The 17,493-nt window shown below is 45.7% G+C and overlaps 1 protein-coding gene across 3 annotated transcripts in view; it reads left to right on the plus strand.

Moving 5' to 3' along the window:
* Positions 1-17,493, plus strand: part of Ttn (titin) — a 266,701-nt gene that overhangs the window by 199,458 nt on the left and 49,750 nt on the right. For all 3 annotated transcript variants that reach the window (XM_050120983.1, XM_050120974.1, XM_050120992.1), the window contains 27 exons: positions 45-347; positions 441-749; positions 858-1,139; positions 1,226-1,525; positions 1,607-1,900; positions 1,995-4,961; positions 5,633-5,953; positions 6,053-6,337; positions 6,453-6,752; positions 7,085-7,387; positions 8,096-8,371; positions 8,485-8,784; positions 8,876-9,178; positions 9,444-9,743; positions 10,566-10,853; positions 11,282-11,578; positions 11,664-11,966; positions 12,063-12,368; positions 13,359-13,646; positions 13,745-14,035; positions 14,123-14,410; positions 14,585-15,172; positions 15,270-15,374; positions 15,749-15,946; positions 16,038-16,334; positions 16,425-17,012; positions 17,110-17,412. In XM_050120983.1, the coding sequence (XP_049976940.1) occupies positions 45-347; positions 441-749; positions 858-1,139; positions 1,226-1,525; positions 1,607-1,900; positions 1,995-4,961; positions 5,633-5,953; positions 6,053-6,337; positions 6,453-6,752; positions 7,085-7,387; positions 8,096-8,371; positions 8,485-8,784; positions 8,876-9,178; positions 9,444-9,743; positions 10,566-10,853; positions 11,282-11,578; positions 11,664-11,966; positions 12,063-12,368; positions 13,359-13,646; positions 13,745-14,035; positions 14,123-14,410; positions 14,585-15,172; positions 15,270-15,374; positions 15,749-15,946; positions 16,038-16,334; positions 16,425-17,012; positions 17,110-17,412 (10,983 nt within the window). The remainder of the gene's footprint in view (positions 1-44; positions 348-440; positions 750-857; positions 1,140-1,225; positions 1,526-1,606; positions 1,901-1,994; positions 4,962-5,632; positions 5,954-6,052; positions 6,338-6,452; positions 6,753-7,084; positions 7,388-8,095; positions 8,372-8,484; positions 8,785-8,875; positions 9,179-9,443; positions 9,744-10,565; positions 10,854-11,281; positions 11,579-11,663; positions 11,967-12,062; positions 12,369-13,358; positions 13,647-13,744; positions 14,036-14,122; positions 14,411-14,584; positions 15,173-15,269; positions 15,375-15,748; positions 15,947-16,037; positions 16,335-16,424; positions 17,013-17,109; positions 17,413-17,493) is intronic.

Genomic DNA, 17,493 nt, shown 5'->3' on the forward strand with positions numbered 1-17,493 from the left:
GGGAGGTTGAAACTTTTAACACATTTTGCTAATGTCTGTTACAGGAGTTCCTGATGCACCTGAGCAGCCAATTGTCACAGAGGTCACCAAAGACTCTGCACTAGTGACCTGGAACAAGCCAAACGACGGAGGAAAGCCCATCACAAACTACATCCTGGAAAAGAGGGAAACTATGTCTAAACGATGGGTTAGAGTTACCAAAGAGCCTATCCATCCGTACACTAAGTTTAGAGTTCCTGATCTTCTAGAAGGATGCCAGTATGAGTTCCGGGTTTCTGCAGAAAATGAAATTGGTATTGGAGACCCAAGTCCACCATCCAAACCTGTCTTTGCTAGAGATCCAATTGGTACAGTATTAAAACATTCATTCAGTTTTCATAAGTTCAACTTTTCTCAGCTGTATTTTAACTTCTTTTAAATTTTTGTCTTTGGTTATGTAGCTAAACCCAGCCCACCTATTAATCCTGAAGCAGTAGACACGACGTGTAATTCAGTTGATCTAACTTGGCAGCCACCACGTCACGATGGTGGGAGCAAGATCCTAGGATACATTGTGGAGTACCAGAAAGTGGGAGATGAAGAGTGGAGGCGAGCCAATCACACTCCTGAGTCCTGCCCTGAAACGAAATATAAAGTCAGTGGTCTCAGGGACGGGCAGACCTATAAGTTCCGAGTACTGGCAGTCAACGAGGCTGGTGAATCAGACCCGGCCCACGTTCCTGAACCAGTGCTAGTAAAGGACCGACTTGGTGAGTGAGATGCTGTGATCTGCAACTGTGAGATATAGGTGCCTGCTGGATACTTTATTATAGTTTGCACTAAGGAATCCTACATGAAGGCGTTTTTCTTTATCTTAGAACCTCCTGAGCTGATCCTTGATGCCAACATGGCAAGAGAACAGCACATTAAAGTGGGTGACACCCTGAGACTGAGTGCCATCATCAAAGGTGTGCCATTCCCAAAAGTAACCTGGAAAAAAGGAGACAGAGAGGCTCCGACAAAAGCACAAATTGATGTTACTCCAGTTGGAAGCAAGCTTGAAATTCGCAATGCTGCCCACGAAGATGGGGGAATCTATTCTCTAACTGTGGAGAACCCAGCTGGTTCAAAAACTGTCTCAGTGAAAGTGCTGGTCTTAGGTACGCACTTTACTGTTCATGCCATTAAAAGTAAAAACCTCAAACATCTTTTTCTTGTCACTTAACTATGATTTAATACATTTCAGATAAACCTGGGCCACCTAGAGACCTGGAAGTCAGTGAAATTAGGAAAGATTCTTGTTACCTTACTTGGAAGGAACCACTGGATGATGGCGGTTCTGTTGTGACCAACTATGTGGTTGAGAGGAAAGATGTTGCCACTGCCCAGTGGTCCCCTCTTTCAACCACGTCGAAGAAGAAGAGCCACATGGCTAAACATCTGAATGAAGGCAACCAGTACCTCTTCCGAGTAGCTGCCGAGAACCAATATGGACGTGGTCCTTTTGTTGAGACACCCAAGCCCATCAAGGCTCTGGATCCTCTCCGTGAGTTACTTTTCTGAATATAGAGTTTTGTTTGACCAGATTTGGGATAATTATTTATTCATCATAACTTTTCTTCCAAAGATCCCCCAGGGCCACCCAAGGACCTACACCACGTAGATGTCGATAAGACTGAGGTCTCTCTTGTTTGGAATAAACCAGATCGCGATGGTGGCTCTCCAAGCACGGGGTATCTGGTGGAGTACCAAGAAGAAGGTGCCACGGATTGGATTAAGTTCAAGACTGTGAAAAACTTAGAGTGTGTTGTTACGGGCTTACAACAAGGAAAGACTTATAGATTCCGGGTTAAAGCTGAAAATATCATAGGTCTTGGTCTCCCTGATACAACTATCCCAATAGAATGTCAAGAGAAACTAGGTAAATTTTGGATTGGCGTTATATTTTTTATTTCTTCTTTGAATTATTCATACTGTGAAAATTCAAATCTAATGGCCTCTTCGTTTCTTTCTAGTGGCTCCATCTGTGGAATTAGATGTGAAGTTAATTGAAGGGCTCGTTGTAAAAGCTGGTACCACAGTGAGATTCCCTGCTATTATAAGAGGCGTACCTGTCCCTACTGCAAAGTGGACATCAGATGGAATTGAGATTAAAACGGAAGATCGCTACACAGTTGAGACTGATGGCTTCTCCTCGGTGCTGACCATTAAGAACTGCTTGAGGAAGGATACCGGGGAATATCAGCTCACAGTTTCCAACGCAGCTGGTACCAAAACAGTAGCTGTCCATCTTACTGTCCTTGATGTCCCCGGTCCACCAACAGGTCCCATTAATATTCTGGATGTCACCCCTGAATACATGACTATCTCATGGCAACCACCTAAGGATGACGGAGGGAGCCCAGTGATAAATTACATTGTTGAGAAACAAGATACTAGGAAAGGCACATGGGGCGTCGTCTCTGCAGGAAGCAGTAAGCTGAAGCTGAAGGTGCCCCATCTCCAAAAGGGCTGTGAGTATGTTTTCAGAGTCAAAGCAGAGAACAAGATGGGTGTTGGCCCTCCCCTTGACTCCACACCTACTGTCGCTAAGCACAAGTTCAGTCCCCCATCACCTCCTGGCAAACCAGTGGTAACAGACATTACTGAGAACGAGGCAACGGTGTCTTGGACCCTGCCGAAATCTGACGGCGGCAGTCCAATAACTGGCTACTACGTAGAGCGTCGAGAAATAACTGGCAAATGGGTGAGGGTCAACAAAACACCCATCGCTGACCTCAAGTTCAGGGTGACTGGACTCTATGAGGGAAATACATATGAGTTTAGAGTTTTTGCCGAAAACCTTGCTGGACTAAGCAATCCATCCCCAAGTTCTGACCCAATAAAAGCTTGCCGGCCCATCAAACCACCGGGGCCACCCATAAATCCTAAGCTGAAAGACAAGAGCAAAGAATCTGCGGACTTGGTGTGGACAAAGCCCCTCAGTGATGGCGGCAGCCCCATCCTAGGATATGTAGTAGAGTGTCAGAAACCCGGCACCGCACAGTGGGATAGGATCAACAAAGACGAGCTCATCCGGCAGTGTGCCTTCAGGGTACCCGGACTGATCGAAGGGAATGAGTACAGATTCCGCATCAGGGCAGCTAATATTGTGGGTGAGGGAGAGCCAAGAGAACTGGCAGAGTCTGTGATTGCAAAAGACATCCTTCATCCTCCGGAAGTAGAGCTTGATGTGACATGCCGTGACGTCATTACCGTTCGGGTGGGTCAGACGATACGCATTCTCGCTCGAGTCAAAGGCAGACCTGAGCCAGACATCACTTGGTCTAAGGAGGGCAAAGTCCTGGTCAAGGACAAGCGGGTTGACCTGATTCACGATCTGCCTCGCGTGGAGTTACAAATTAAAGAAGCCGTCAGAGCCGACCACGGCAAGTACATCATCTCTGCTAAGAACAGCAGTGGACACGCCCAAGGATCGGCCATTGTTAACGTCCTTGACAGACCTGGGCCTTGCCAGAATCTGAAGGTTAGCAACGTCACCAAGGAAAACTGCACAATTTCTTGGGAAAACCCACTAGATAACGGTGGCTCGGAAATTACAAATTTCATAGTAGAATATCGTAAGCCAAATCAGAAAGGCTGGTCAATCGTTGCCTCAGACGTCACCAAGAGACTGATCAAGGCCAACCTGTTGGCCAACAACGAATACTATTTCCGTGTTTGTGCGGAGAACAAAGTAGGCGTTGGGCCAACCATTGAAACAAAGACTCCAATTCTGGCCATCAACCCTATTGACAAGCCAGGAGAGCCAGAAAACCTTCACATTGCAGATAAAGGAAAGACATTTGTCTATCTAAAGTGGCGACGGCCTAGTTACGATGGTGGCAGCCCAAATCTGTCATACCACGTCGAGAGGAGGCTGAAGGGCTCTGCTGACTGGGAAAGAGTCCACAAAGGAAGTATTAAGGAAACCCATTACATGGTTGACAAGTGCGTTGAAAACCAGATTTATGAGTTCAGAGTGCAAACTAAGAACGAGGGTGGAGAAAGTGACTGGGTGAGGACAGAGGAAGTTGTTGTGAAGGAAGACTTACAGAAGCCAGTCCTTGATCTGAAATTAAGCGGGGTGCTAACTGTCAAGGCAGGGGACACCATTAGACTCGAGGCAGGTGTGAGAGGCAAACCATTCCCAGAAGTGGCCTGGACCAAGGACAAGGATGCTACAGATCTTACAAGATCGCCAAGGGTCAAGATTGATACCAGTGCCGAGTCCTCGAAATTCTCTTGTACCAAAGCCAAACGAAGCGATGGTGGTAAATACGTAGTCACGGCAACTAATCCAGCCGGCAGTTTTGTGGCCTACGCTACTGTCAATGTTTTAGATAAGCCTGGACCTGTAAGAAACCTGAAAATCACAGATGTGTCCAGCGATCGGTGTACTATCCGCTGGGATCCACCGGAAGACGATGGTGGCTGTGAAATCCAAAATTATATCCTAGAAAAGTGCGAGAGCAAGAGAATGGTGTGGTCTACCTATTCCGCTAATGTCTTGACACCCGGCGCTACGGTGACCCGTCTCATAGAAGGAAATGAATATATTTTCAGAGTCCGTGCAGAAAACAAAATAGGCACAGGGCCTCCAACAGAAAGTAAACCCGTCATAGCAAAAACCAAGTACGACAGACCTGGCCGCCCCGATCCTCCGGAAATCACCAAAGTGAGCAAAGAAGAGATGACTGTGGTTTGGAATGCCCCTGAATACGATGGTGGGAAGTCTATCACAGGGTACTATCTGGAGAGGAAAGAAAAGCACGCCGTCCGCTGGGTCCCTGTCAACAAGAGTGCCATCCCTGAGAGGCGGCTGAAAGTGCAGAATCTCCTCCCAGGACATGAGTACCAGTTCCGTGTCAAGGCGGAAAATGAGGTTGGCATCGGAGAACCAAGCTTACCCTCAAGACCAGTGGTGGCAAAAGATCCCATAGGTAAGATGCTCCTCCTTTTTTCTAATATTAAGCCAATTCTTAAAATTATGTATCTGACCAAAAAAATTAATTGTCTGACAAACAGGTTGCTTCATATTTTTAAAAACAGCATTTTGGCTAATATTTCTCCAAATAGACCTTTTACCATATCACCAAAAAAAATGTGCATTGGTAGACTCTTAACTTTTAGAAAGGAATGTAAAGAAGTCTTGGGAATTAAGAAATTAAAATGACCTTGTTTGGATTGAAAATTAACTATAAAATTATACAGTAAAGTTTCATGAGGCCGGGGAGGGGGCTTAGTGGGTGAAGTACCCACCACACAAGCCTGAGTTCAGATCACCAACACTCCTGTACAAAGTCAGGTGAAACAGCACACAGCTATAACCCCAGGGCCAAGTGGGGAACACAGATGGGCAGACCCTGGAGTTCACTGGCCAGCCGGTCTAGCCAATTGGTAAGTGATAGTTTCAGTGAGAGGCCCTGTATCAAAAATAAGGTGACGTGCAATAGAGAAAAACACCCAGGGTTGACCTCTGGCCTAAACATGCATGAACTCATATGTACACACTCTCAAAACATGAACACACATATACAGTAAACACAGAGTAAAGGATAGAATCGCTAGTGATAATTAATGATGTGTACATTTTTGTATATTTTTTTTCCAGAACCACCTGGCCCGCCAACCAATTTCAAAGTGGTTGATACAACCAAAAATTCCATAACTCTGGGATGGGGAAAACCAGTCTATGATGGAGGTGCACCCATAATAGGATACGTTGTCGAGATGAGACCCAAAATAGCAGACGCCTCACCCGATGAGGGCTGGAAAAGGTGCAACGCTGCCGCCCAACTTGTTCGCATGGAATTCACAGTCACCAGTTTGGATGAAAACCAGGAGTACGAGTTCAGGGTGTGCGCCCAAAATCAAGTCGGTATTGGGCGCCCTGCAGAGCTAAAGGAAGCCATCAAACCTAAAGAAATCCTAGGTGAGGCTTCTCTCTAGTGGTGGATACCCATCTGCATTTATTCTCCTGGGGTTCCCTCATGTCTGCCAAGCCCACTAACGTCTTTGATGTCCCCTGCAGAGCCTCCAGAGATCGACTTGGATGCCAGCATGAGAAAACTGGTCGTCGTGAGGGCGGGCTGCCCCATTCGGCTATTTGCAATAGTGAGAGGACGCCCTGCTCCCAAAGTCACATGGCGCAAAGTGGGGATTGATAATGTGGTCCGAAAAGGACAAGTCGATCTCGTTGACACCATGGCCTTCCTTGTCATCCCCAACTCTACCCGTGATGACTCAGGAAAATACTCCTTGACCCTGGTGAACCCAGCAGGAGAGAAAGCCGTTTTTGTGAACGTCAAAGTACTAGGTGCGTTAGCCAAAAGCTCACCCCCCCTCCCCCCCCAACCCCCCTCACCCCACCCCCGCTCCCAAAACAAATGAGTTAATAGGAATGCCGATGAGACGTGGCTGCTCCTTTGCAGATACTCCTGGACCTGTGTCTGATTTAAAAGTTTCGGATGTCACGAAAACATCCTGCCACGTGTCCTGGGGCCCTCCTGAAAATGACGGCGGGAGCCAAGTGACACATTACATTGTGGAGAAGCGTGAGGCAGAAAGAAAAACATGGTCAACAGTTACACCAGAAGTGAAGAAGACAAGCTTCAACGTCACCAACCTTGTCCCCGGGAATGAATATTACTTCCGAGTAACTGCTGTCAATGAATATGGCCCCGGGGTCCCAACAGATGTCCCCAAACCTGTGCTTGCATCAGATCCTCTCAGTAAGCAATCCCGTTTCTTTCCCCTTTTGACTCCAGCCCTCTAGTTTATCAAGGCCAAGAGGTCAATATGATTATAATCTGCTGATCACAGTCAATAGATGGTTAGGATTATAATCTGCCAGAAGGAACTTGATTTGTGAGACCCTAATAGTGCAGTAAATATCTCTCTCGGATAAAACATGTATTACTTGCTTTACATAACACTTTATTATCAAGATGTTGAACCACGTATCCCATAAACTTTGGTACAAAAGTCATACTGAAACCCTTACATACATGAACAATGGGGTTTATAAAGTTACCTAATTTTCTAAATTATGTTCTTTCCCTAGGTGAGCCGGATCCTCCAAGAAAACTTGAAGTAACAGAAATGACAAAGAACAGTGCTACGCTGGCCTGGTTACCTCCCCTGCGTGATGGGGGTGCCAAGATTGATGGCTACATCGTTAGTTACAGAGAGGAAGACCAGCCCGCAGATCGCTGGACAGAGTATTCAGTGGTCAAAGACCTCAGCCTCATTGTCACCGGCCTAAAGGAAGGAAAGAAATACAAGTTCCGAGTTGCAGCGAGGAATGCTGTCGGCGTCAGCCTGCCAAGAGAAGCCGAGGGTGTCTACGAAGCCAAAGAGCAGCTATGTGAGTCGTTTACCTTCATGTTCTGTGTATGGCTGTTTCTGTTCTTCTTATCTGGCTTTTCTGTGTTGTTCCTAAACTAAGCAATTGTATTTATCTTTTTGAGTAGTCATTGCTTCCTTTATGCCCTCTGATAAAAAAACAAAAAAAAAAAAACAAAAAACTGGCTTCTGTAGACATTTCTCCTTGAGTTTGTAAAACACAGGATATAGCCTATCCTTATGTAGGTTATATCTGATATTTTCTATTAAGAAGTTTTAAAAATATTGGTAGCTTGGCCCTCTTGTGGGACTCCTAACAGTGGGGACGGGGGCTGTCTCCTACTCTTTTTGTAGGTGGCTGGGATCTTACTCCTCATACTTAGTCATCTTGCCCAGCCGTAACATATGGGGAAGTGCTTAGTCCTACTTCAACTTGATATGATGTTCTGTTGATCCTCATAGGAGACCTGCCTTTCCCTAAACAGAAACAAGAGGAGGAGTGGATTGGGAGGGGTGAGAACTGAGGAGGGATTTCGGGGAGGGACTGGGGGGACAGGACGGAGGGGAAATAGCAACTGGGACATAAATTATTATATTTTGAAATTTTTCAATTACTAAAAAATTGCTTATAAATTCAATCATTAATTTGAAATACCTAGCGGCCTACAACCCACAATTCGAACCCCCCCCCCCCCCCGCTCAAGAAATGTGTTTTTGTCTTTGCTTTCAGTGCCACCGAAGATCCTCATGCCTGAGCAGATCACCATCAAAGCTGGGAAGAAACTCCGAGTCGAAGCCCATGTGTACGGGAAGCCTAACCCCATCTGTAAATGGAAGAAAGGAGAGGACGAAGTTGTGACATCCAGCCACCTGGCCATCCATAAAGCGGACAATTCTTCGGTCCTGATCATAAAGGATGTCACCAGGAAAGACAGTGGTTACTATAGCCTCACCGCAGAAAATAGCTCGGGGACAGACACTCAGAAAATCAAAGTCACAGTCATGGGTAGGTGACCTGTGAGACAAGTGCCCATTAAAATATGGAGATCAGAGAGGTTCCTTTTTTTTTTTAACTATTAGTTTTCTCACTCTGTGTTTCTTTCCTCTTGGTTTATGCAGATGCTCCTGGCCCGCCCCAGCCTCCATTTGACATTTCTGATATCGATGCTGACGCTTGCTCCCTGTCTTGGCACATCCCTCTTGAGGATGGAGGCAGTAGCATCACCAATTACATAGTAGAGAAGTGTGATGTAAGCCGTGGGGATTGGGTCACAGCTCTAGCTTCGGTCACCAAGACGTCCTGCAGGGTTGGCAAGCTCATCCCCGGACAGGAGTATATCTTCCGGGTCCGTGCTGAAAACAGATTCGGCATTTCAGAGCCTCTCACGTCTCCAAAGATGCTCGCTAAATTCCCGTTTGGTGAGTGCTGGTGTTGGTGGTGTGTGTGTGTTGTTCTTTGTAGGCTTTTAGTTTAAAGCAGAAGCTGACATTTCCCTGTCTTCATCTCCAGACGTTCCTAGTGAGCCCAAAAATGCACGAGTCACTAAAGTCAACAAAGACTGCATATTTGTCGCGTGGGACAGACCAGACAGTGATGGAGGAAGTCCCATCACTGGTTACCTGATTGAACGCAAAGAAAGAAACAGTTTACTCTGGGTGAAGGCTAACGACACTGTCGTCCGGTCAACTGAATATCCTTGTGCTGGCCTTGTAGAAGGTCTAGAATATTCATTCAGAATTTATGCCCTAAACAAAGCTGGATCCAGCCCACCTAGCAAACCAACGGAATATGTAACCGCAAGGATGCCAGTAGGTGGGTAACCATTGCTTGGAACTGTAGAGACACATTTAAATCTTTGCTTCTGAAAGTTAGTACTTCCATCCTGGAGTAGGCTCTACCTCCCACAGGAAATGCACTCCATGTAAATGCATAGCAAGCCCTGAAAAGTAGATACCGGATGGATGGATGGCCGACTTGACATGATTGTTATCCTGTTGAACCACACGGGAGTGGCGCTGTGAGGAGCTTACACTTCTGCTAGTGAGACCCACGTTGAGAATATTTCTTTTTGCTTTAGATCCCCCAGGGAAACCTGAAGTTGTTGACGTCACCAAGAACTCTGCCTCCCTTATCTGGGCCCGTCCAAAGCACGACGGAGGCAGCAAAATTATCGGCTATTTTGTAGAAGCTTGCAAGCTTCCTGGTGATAAGTGGGTTCGGTGTAATACCACACCTCACCAGATTCCCCAGGAAGAGTATACAGCTACGGGGTTAGAAGAGAATGCTCAATATCAATTCAGAGCGATTGCCAAGACTGCTGTGAACATTAGCCAGCCTTCTGAGCCTTCCGACCCAGTGACTATTCTTGCAGAAAATGGTAAGAGTCTATTGCGTATTAAAACACTTACAGCATCCATGATAGTAATGTTTCCTCATGAAATAAATAATAATTACTTAAAAACAAACGTACTAAATTCATACTATGGAAAAGGGGAGAATAAATGACAAGAAGTTAACTTTGTATTCAGCACTAAAATTATGCTTATGAAGAATCTTAAAAAGCAAAACAAAAAAAACAGGTTACAAAACTAAGGAGTGTGTGATTTTAATCATACATAGTCACAGAATGATGGCAAAGAAATATTAAACTGAGAGTGGGAACCTGGTGTTGGAATTATAGGAATTTACTTTAATCTATTTGCAGTATTGTCAAATTTCTTTGTTAAACGTATTTCACTTTTGTAGTAAGTATGGATCTTAAAAATCAGGGGCTGAGGAAAGGGAGAATGAGAGGGAGAGAATGTTAAAGTTTCAGTCTAACAGGAAGAACCAGTATTGGTAACTCTGCATGGTGCCAGAGTTAATAACGTGTTATAGATCTCAAGATTACTAAAAGAGTAGACAATAAAAATGCTGACTGAATAGGTGAGCGGACTATGGTCTGAGTTTGCTTGATTGAATCATTCCACAACGCAAACTTTTGCAAAAATACTGTACTCATAAATATATATAAGAATTATTAAATAAAAATGGTTGTAGCACTAGGGCTGTAGCTCAGTGGGTTCAATCCCAAGTATTAAAAGTTAATAGTTAGTAATGAGATGAAAATCTCATTCATGATGGATTTATCGCTGTTGTCAGTAATAATTACACAATGCAGTTTCGCATAATGAAGACCGTCAATCTTCTTTCCTTCCAGTTCCTCCCAGGATAGAACTCAGTGTCGAAATGAAGTCTCTGCTTACTGTGAAAGCTGGGACTAACGTCTGCTTGGACGCTACTGTGTTTGGTAAACCAATGCCGACAGTTTCCTGGAAGAAAGATGGCACTCCAATAAAACCAGCAGAAGGTATAAAGATGACGATGAAGCGGAACTTGTGCACCTTGGAGCTGTTCAGCGTGAACCGGAAGGACTCGGGAGACTACACCATTACTGCCGAAAATGCCAGTGGTTCCAAATCAGCCACCATTAAGCTCAAAGTACTAGGTAATTAAAGAATGTGATTACAATCCCACACTTCACTTAGCCTGTCAATAAGTTTACAAGCTGGATATGCTAATGAACTCCTAAGACCCAAGCACCTGTGAGGAGGCGCAAGAGGATCAGGAGTTCAAGGTCATGCTCCTCTACTCAGGAGTGCTAAACCAGCCTATTCTATAGATGCTCTGTCTCAAGGACAACAATAAGCAAAGTATGTCCTAAGAATAAAATCACTAGCATTGCAGAAGAGTGTCTTTATAGAGGATGAGTCTTCGATCACTATTCTAGCTACCGAGGATTGGGAGGGAGGTGACTTCTAGGTCATATAGGGAGTTGCTGACAATATAAAGAACGTAGCCCACCGTCTAGATCTCTTCCCCATATTCATTCCCCTTTTCAGAAAAATAGTTCATTTTTCTTTTTCATTCTTTCAGATAAACCAGGTCCTCCAGCATCTGTCAAAATCAACAAGATGTATGCGGATCGTGCCATGCTGTCTTGGGAACCTCCTCTCGAGGACGGAGGCTCAGAAATCACCAACTACATCATTGACAAGCGGGAAACGAGCAGGCCTAACTGGGCTCAGGTCTCTGCCACTGTACCCATCACCAGCTGCACCGTGGAGAAACTTATAGAGGGCCATGAATACCAGTTCCGTATCTGTGCTGAAAACAAATATGGAGTGGGTGACCCCATCCTCACTGAGCCAGCGATTGCTAAAAACCCATACGGTAGGAACACTCTCCAGCGGGTTGCCCTCTACTTTCTTAAATACTCTTTTTTGCTTGAGACTAATGTATCATTCCATCTTTACAGACCCACCTGGACGCTGTGACCCTCCTGTCATTAGCAATGTCACTAAGGATCACATGACAGTCAGCTGGAAAGCCCCTGCCGATGACGGTGGCTCACCTATCACTGGATACTTGGTTGAAAAGCGGGAAACTCAGGCAGTTAACTGGACTAAAGTCAACAGAAAACCTGTCATAGAAAGAACGTTAAAAGCAACGGGTCTCCAGGAAGGCACTGAGTATGAATTCCGAGTCACTGCCATAAATAAAGCTGGACCCGGCAAACCCAGTGATGCATCCAAAGCCGTCTATGCCCAGGACCCACTGTGTAAGTATGCTTGAGAGAGTCCCATGCTCTGTAGTAAGCGTTAAACAGCCAGAACGGAAGTTGTCACTAAACCTTTCTGTTGTCATTTGTCCTCAGATCCTCCTGGCCCACCAGCTTTCCCTAAAGTATACGATACCACCCGTAGCTCTGTGAGCCTATCATGGGGCAAGCCAGCCTTTGATGGAGGCAGCCCCATCATTGGTTATCTTGTGGAAGCCAAGCGAGCCGATTCTGATCACTGGGTGAGGTGCAATTTACCAGAGAAGCTGCAGAAAACCCGCTTCGAGGTGACCGGCCTGATGGAAAACACCGAGTATCAGTTCCGCGTGTACGCTGTGAATAAGATCGGCTACAGTGACCCGAGTGACGTGCCAGACAAGCACTGCCCCAAGGACATCCTAAGTAAGTACTGCCAGCAGACACAGGGGAGACTTTCTGCCCATCATAGTCTAAGGGACAGAATCAGTTCTGGTGCAGACACAGCTACAAGCTCCAGGAGCCCAGGTCAGGAGGGGTATGTGGGGCACTTCACGGTGCTTAGCAGGCCAAACCGGATCGGTGGCTTTCAAAGGAAGGAAGGAAGGAAGGAAGGAAGGAAGGAAGAAAGAAAGAAAGAAAGAAAGAAAGAAAGAAAGAGGTTTTGTTGTTTTTCTTTTTTAAGTCACGGCCCATCTATTACCCTCCTGCCTGTTGTCCACTCATCCATACACATCTCGAAGTATGTAACTGGAAGACTCCTATAGTTTCCTTCTTCTATTCATTTCATCTCCAGAACTCCTTCCCACCTTAAAACGGTTTCTTAGCAGCATATTCAATCTATTATATTCTTTTCTTCCTATGATGAAACAGCAAACGGAGCCAGAGCATATGCAGGAATGTAGTATATACTGAATATAAGACAGAAAACTCAAGGCGAGAGGAAGCATTCTCTCAAGCGTAGACAGAGGCTTAGCTCTGCAGGGTACACATGAAGAGGAAGACAGGCCCTTTGAGGAATACTTGGTTGGGTCAAAAGTGCATGGAAAAATAGGAAGATCATGGGGACCAGAGAGAGAGAGAGGTCAGTGATAGGCACTGGATCCCAGCACCCACATCAAGTGACTTAAAACTGCCTGTAACTTCACCCCCAGGGATCCAGTGCCTATTTCTGGCTTCCATGGATTCTGCACTCACGTATGCAGATGTAAACATAAACACGTATTCAAAAATAAAATACTTTCAAGAAAAATGAAAACATCAACAGAGTATCCAGTTGTTCAGGATGTTTTTTAAAAAAATCAATAAGTTGGTTTTACAAAGGAAATGTATGTTAGGAATGATAGGGCAGTCTTTAGAAATATGTATGAGGCTGAAATTTAAGGCTTTGACTTTCTTCACCCCCACGTTCAATAGTTCCACCCGAGGGAGAACTCGATGCCGAGTTAAGGAAAACACTCATTTTACGTGCTGGAGTTACCATGAGACTCTACGTGCCCGTCAAAGGACGTCCACCGCCAAAGATCACCTGGTCGAAACCAAACGTCAATCTACGAGAACGGATTGGACTGGACATAAAGTCCACCGACTTCGACACTTTCCTGCGCTGCGAAAACGTGAACAAGTACGACGCAGGGAAATACATCTTGACCTTGGAGAACAGCTGTGGAAAGAAGGAATACACCATTGTAGTCAAGGTGCTAGGTAAGTGGGCTAAGGAAAGAGGCACGAGTGTTTGAAACCAGCGCTTGCGTGCTTTCTTAATGTGTTCATTGCTTGCTTAACCTCTGCTTGCTATCCAGATACTCCTGGGCCACCTGTCAATGTGACGGTTAAGGAAATATCCAAGGACTCCGCATACATTACCTGGGATCCCCCCATCATCGATGGGGGGAGCCCCATCATCAACTACGTGGTTGAGAAGCGGGATGCAGAGAGGAAATCCTGGTCGACAGTGACCACTGAGTGCTCAAAGACGAGCTTCAGAGTCTCTAACTTGGAGGAGGGGAAATCCTACTACTTCAGAGTGTTCGCTGAAAATGAGTACGGCATTGGGGATCCGGGTGAGACACGGGATGCCGTCAAAGCATCAGGTGAGCAACGAACTGTGACCCACCCTGTTTGAACTACGGCCTACCTTGGTTATCTGGGCCTTGGACTCATCGTGTCTCCTCTTTTAGAAACCCCGGGACCTGTTGTTGACCTCAAAGTGCTGGCCGTGACCAAGTCATCCTGCACCATTGGCTGGAAGAAGCCTCGCAGTGATGGTGGGAGTAGAATCACTGGCTACGTGGTGGATTTCCTGACAGAAGAAAACAAGTGGCAACGAGTTATGAAGTCGTTGAGCCTACAGTACTCTGCCAAAGATCTGAAGGAAGGGAAGGAATACACCTTCAGAGTGAGCGCTGAAAATGAAAACGGAGAAGGAACCCCAAGCGAAATTGTCGTCGTGGCAAAGGATGACGTTGGTAAGCGTCTCCCTGTACAGCCTTGCCTCCTCTCTCCTGTCATCAGAAATATAAGCTGGAGCCCTAACAGCCTGGCTTACCAAATGCATACCTTTTAAAACTGATCTGAGGTGATTGTCTAGTCCTAATAATTCCAATACAAATAATCCGTCTCCGCCTTTTTTTTTTTAACAGTGGCTCCTGATCTTGACTTAAAGGATCTACCTGATTTATGCTACTTGGCTAAAGAAAACAGCAACTTCCGCCTGAAGATCCCCATAAAGGGCAAGCCGGCACCATCTGTGTCTTGGAAGAAGGGGGAGGATCCTCTACCAACTGACACCAGAGTCAGTGTCGAGTCCACGGCGGTCAATACGACTCTTGTAGTATATGACTGCCAAAAATCCGACGCTGGGAAATACACAATCACGCTGAAGAACTCTGCTGGCACCAAGGAAGGGACTCTCTCCATAAAGGTTGTTGGCAAGCCTGGCATCCCCACTGGACCAATCAAATTTGATGAAGTCACAGCAGAAGCCATGACCCTGAAGTGGGGTCCTCCAAAGGACGACGGAGGTTCTGAAATCACCAACTATGTCCTAGAGAAGAGAGATTCTGTGAACAACAAGTGGGTGACATGTGCTTCCGCCGTCCAGAAAACCACCTTCCGAGTCACTCGACTGCATGAGGGCGTGGAATACACCTTCAGGGTCAGTGCCGAAAATAAATACGGTGTGGGAGAGGGCCTCAAGTCCGAGCCAATCGTTGCCAAGCACCCATTTGGTAAGTGTGTTAAAGTAAAGAATGAAGTGAAATAGGGCTTTGTGGAGGTTCCTGTTTATTAATCTGACATTGTCTACCTTTCTCTTTCTATATATAGATGTGCCTGATGCTCCACCACCTCCCAATATTGTGGATGTCAGACACGATTCAGTGTCTCTAACATGGACTGATCCTAAAAAGACTGGTGGCTCACCAATTACAGGTATTTAATTTACAATTTTCCTTTAGCTTTTTATCAACATTCGTTAGAAATACCTTGTTCATATAATCATCTTCATATCTAGTAATGCATTTTCCATATACACAATTAACATTTAATTTAATTGAAACCTCCCCCAATGCAACAGTTCATAACTGAAGTAACGCTCTAGTGTTTTTCAAAAGAAAGGTAATAACTATGTATAGTGCAAGAAGAAAAACTGGCACCATGCCTAGATGATAAAAGTATAGATAACAAAGAAAGGTCATCTTTTCAATATATATGCAAAGGAATAACTTGGGTAAAATGTGTGTGTGTGTTTTAAAACAATCTGTATAATATCTATCTGAATTGATATATTCATGGTCATTTTGTAGGGTATCATATCGAATTCAAGGAAAGAAACAGCCTTCTATGGAAGAGAGCTAACAAGACTCCTATAAGGATGAAAGATTTCAAAGTGACCGGATTAACTGAAGGTCTTGAATATGAATTCCGAGTTATGGCTATCAATCTAGCAGGAGTGGGCAAGCCAAGCCTGCCCTCAGAGCCAGTTGTAGCCCTTGATCCAATTGGTAAGCCATTGAGAAAGAGAAGCCTGGGGGGGCTGTGCTCCAGGAGGCAAGCATTGGCGGTTTGTTTGATGGGTTTCCTTCTCTGTTTTAGATCCTCCTGGAAAACCTGAGGTTATTAGTGTGACAAGGAATTCAGTGACTCTCATCTGGACGGAACCCAAATACGACGGTGGTCATAAATTAACGGGGTACATAGTGGAGAAGAGGGATCTGCCGTCCAAGTCTTGGATGAAGGCCAACCACATTAATGTTCCAGACTGTGCCTTCACTGTAACTGACCTTGTCGAAGGTGGAAAATACGAGTTCAGAATCCGAGCAAAGAACACAGCAGGTGCCATCAGCGCTCCATCAGAGAGCACAGGAACCATCATTTGCAAGGATGAGTACGGTAGGTGACGCTGGCATCTGTCCCGGTTAAAAGGCAGAACATGAAACTTCCTCCGTTTTCTGATGAGTTTATTCTTTCTCCCCTCTGCAGAGGCACCCACCATTGTCCTTGATCCCACAATCAAAGATGGGCTGACAGTTAAAGCAGGGGACACCATTGTTTTAAGTGCCATTAGCATTCTTGGAAAACCCCTTCCAAAGTCAAGCTGGTCCAAGGCGGGAAAAGATATCAGACCATCGGATATTGCCCAAATAACTTCAACCCCAACATCATCCATGTTGACAGTCAAGTACGCCACAAGGAAGGATGCTGGTGAATATACCATCACTGCCACAAACCCTTTTGGCACAAAGGAGGAACACGTGAAGGTATCGGTCCTTGATGTACCTGGCCCCCCAGGTCCCATTGAAATCAGTAACGTTTCTGCTGAGAAAGCAACACTCACATGGACACCTCCCTTGGAAGATGGTGGATCACCAATTAAGGCTTACGTTCTTGAAAAGAGAGAAACCAGCCGGCTTTTGTGGACAGTGGTTTCTGAAGATATTCAGGCCTGCAGGCATGTGGTAACCAAACTCATCCAAGGAAACGAATACCTTTTCCGCGTGTCGGCGGTAAACCAGTATGGCAAAGGAGAACCTGTTCAGTCTGAACCCGTCAAGATGGTAGACAGATTTGGTATGTAGTGCACGCAGTAGCTGCGGTAGTGACCACCGTGAACACGTTCAAGTTCAGTAAATCGGGAACTTACCACCAATCTGCCTCTTTTTTGTAGGTCCCCCGGGCCCTCCTGGAAAACCGGAGATATCAAATATCACTAAGAACACCGCCACTGTCAGCTGGAAGAGACCGACTGATGACGGTGGCAGCGAGATCACGGGTTATCATGTTGAAAGGAGGGAGAAGAAAGGCTTGAGATGGGTGAGAGCCACAAAGACTCCAGTTTCTGACCTCAGGTGCAAAGTGACCGGGCTCCAAGAAGGAAACACCTATGAGTTCCGTGTCAGTGCGGAGAACAGAGCGGGCATTGGTCCACCGAGCGATGCCTCAAACTCTGTTCTGATGAAAGATGTGGCATGTGAGTATTTCTCGTCTCTTCCAACACCGCTCATTCGTGCTGCTGATATTCTATAGGATGTACCCAGAAGCAAAACTCTTA

This window comes from Alexandromys fortis, unplaced genomic scaffold, assembly GCF_014885135.2.
Source record: "Alexandromys fortis isolate MF-2015 unplaced genomic scaffold, M_Fortis_MF-2015_v1.1 scaffold_8_1_9099942, whole genome shotgun sequence".
In the NCBI taxonomy this organism is placed as follows: domain Eukaryota; kingdom Metazoa; phylum Chordata; class Mammalia; order Rodentia; family Cricetidae; genus Alexandromys; species Alexandromys fortis.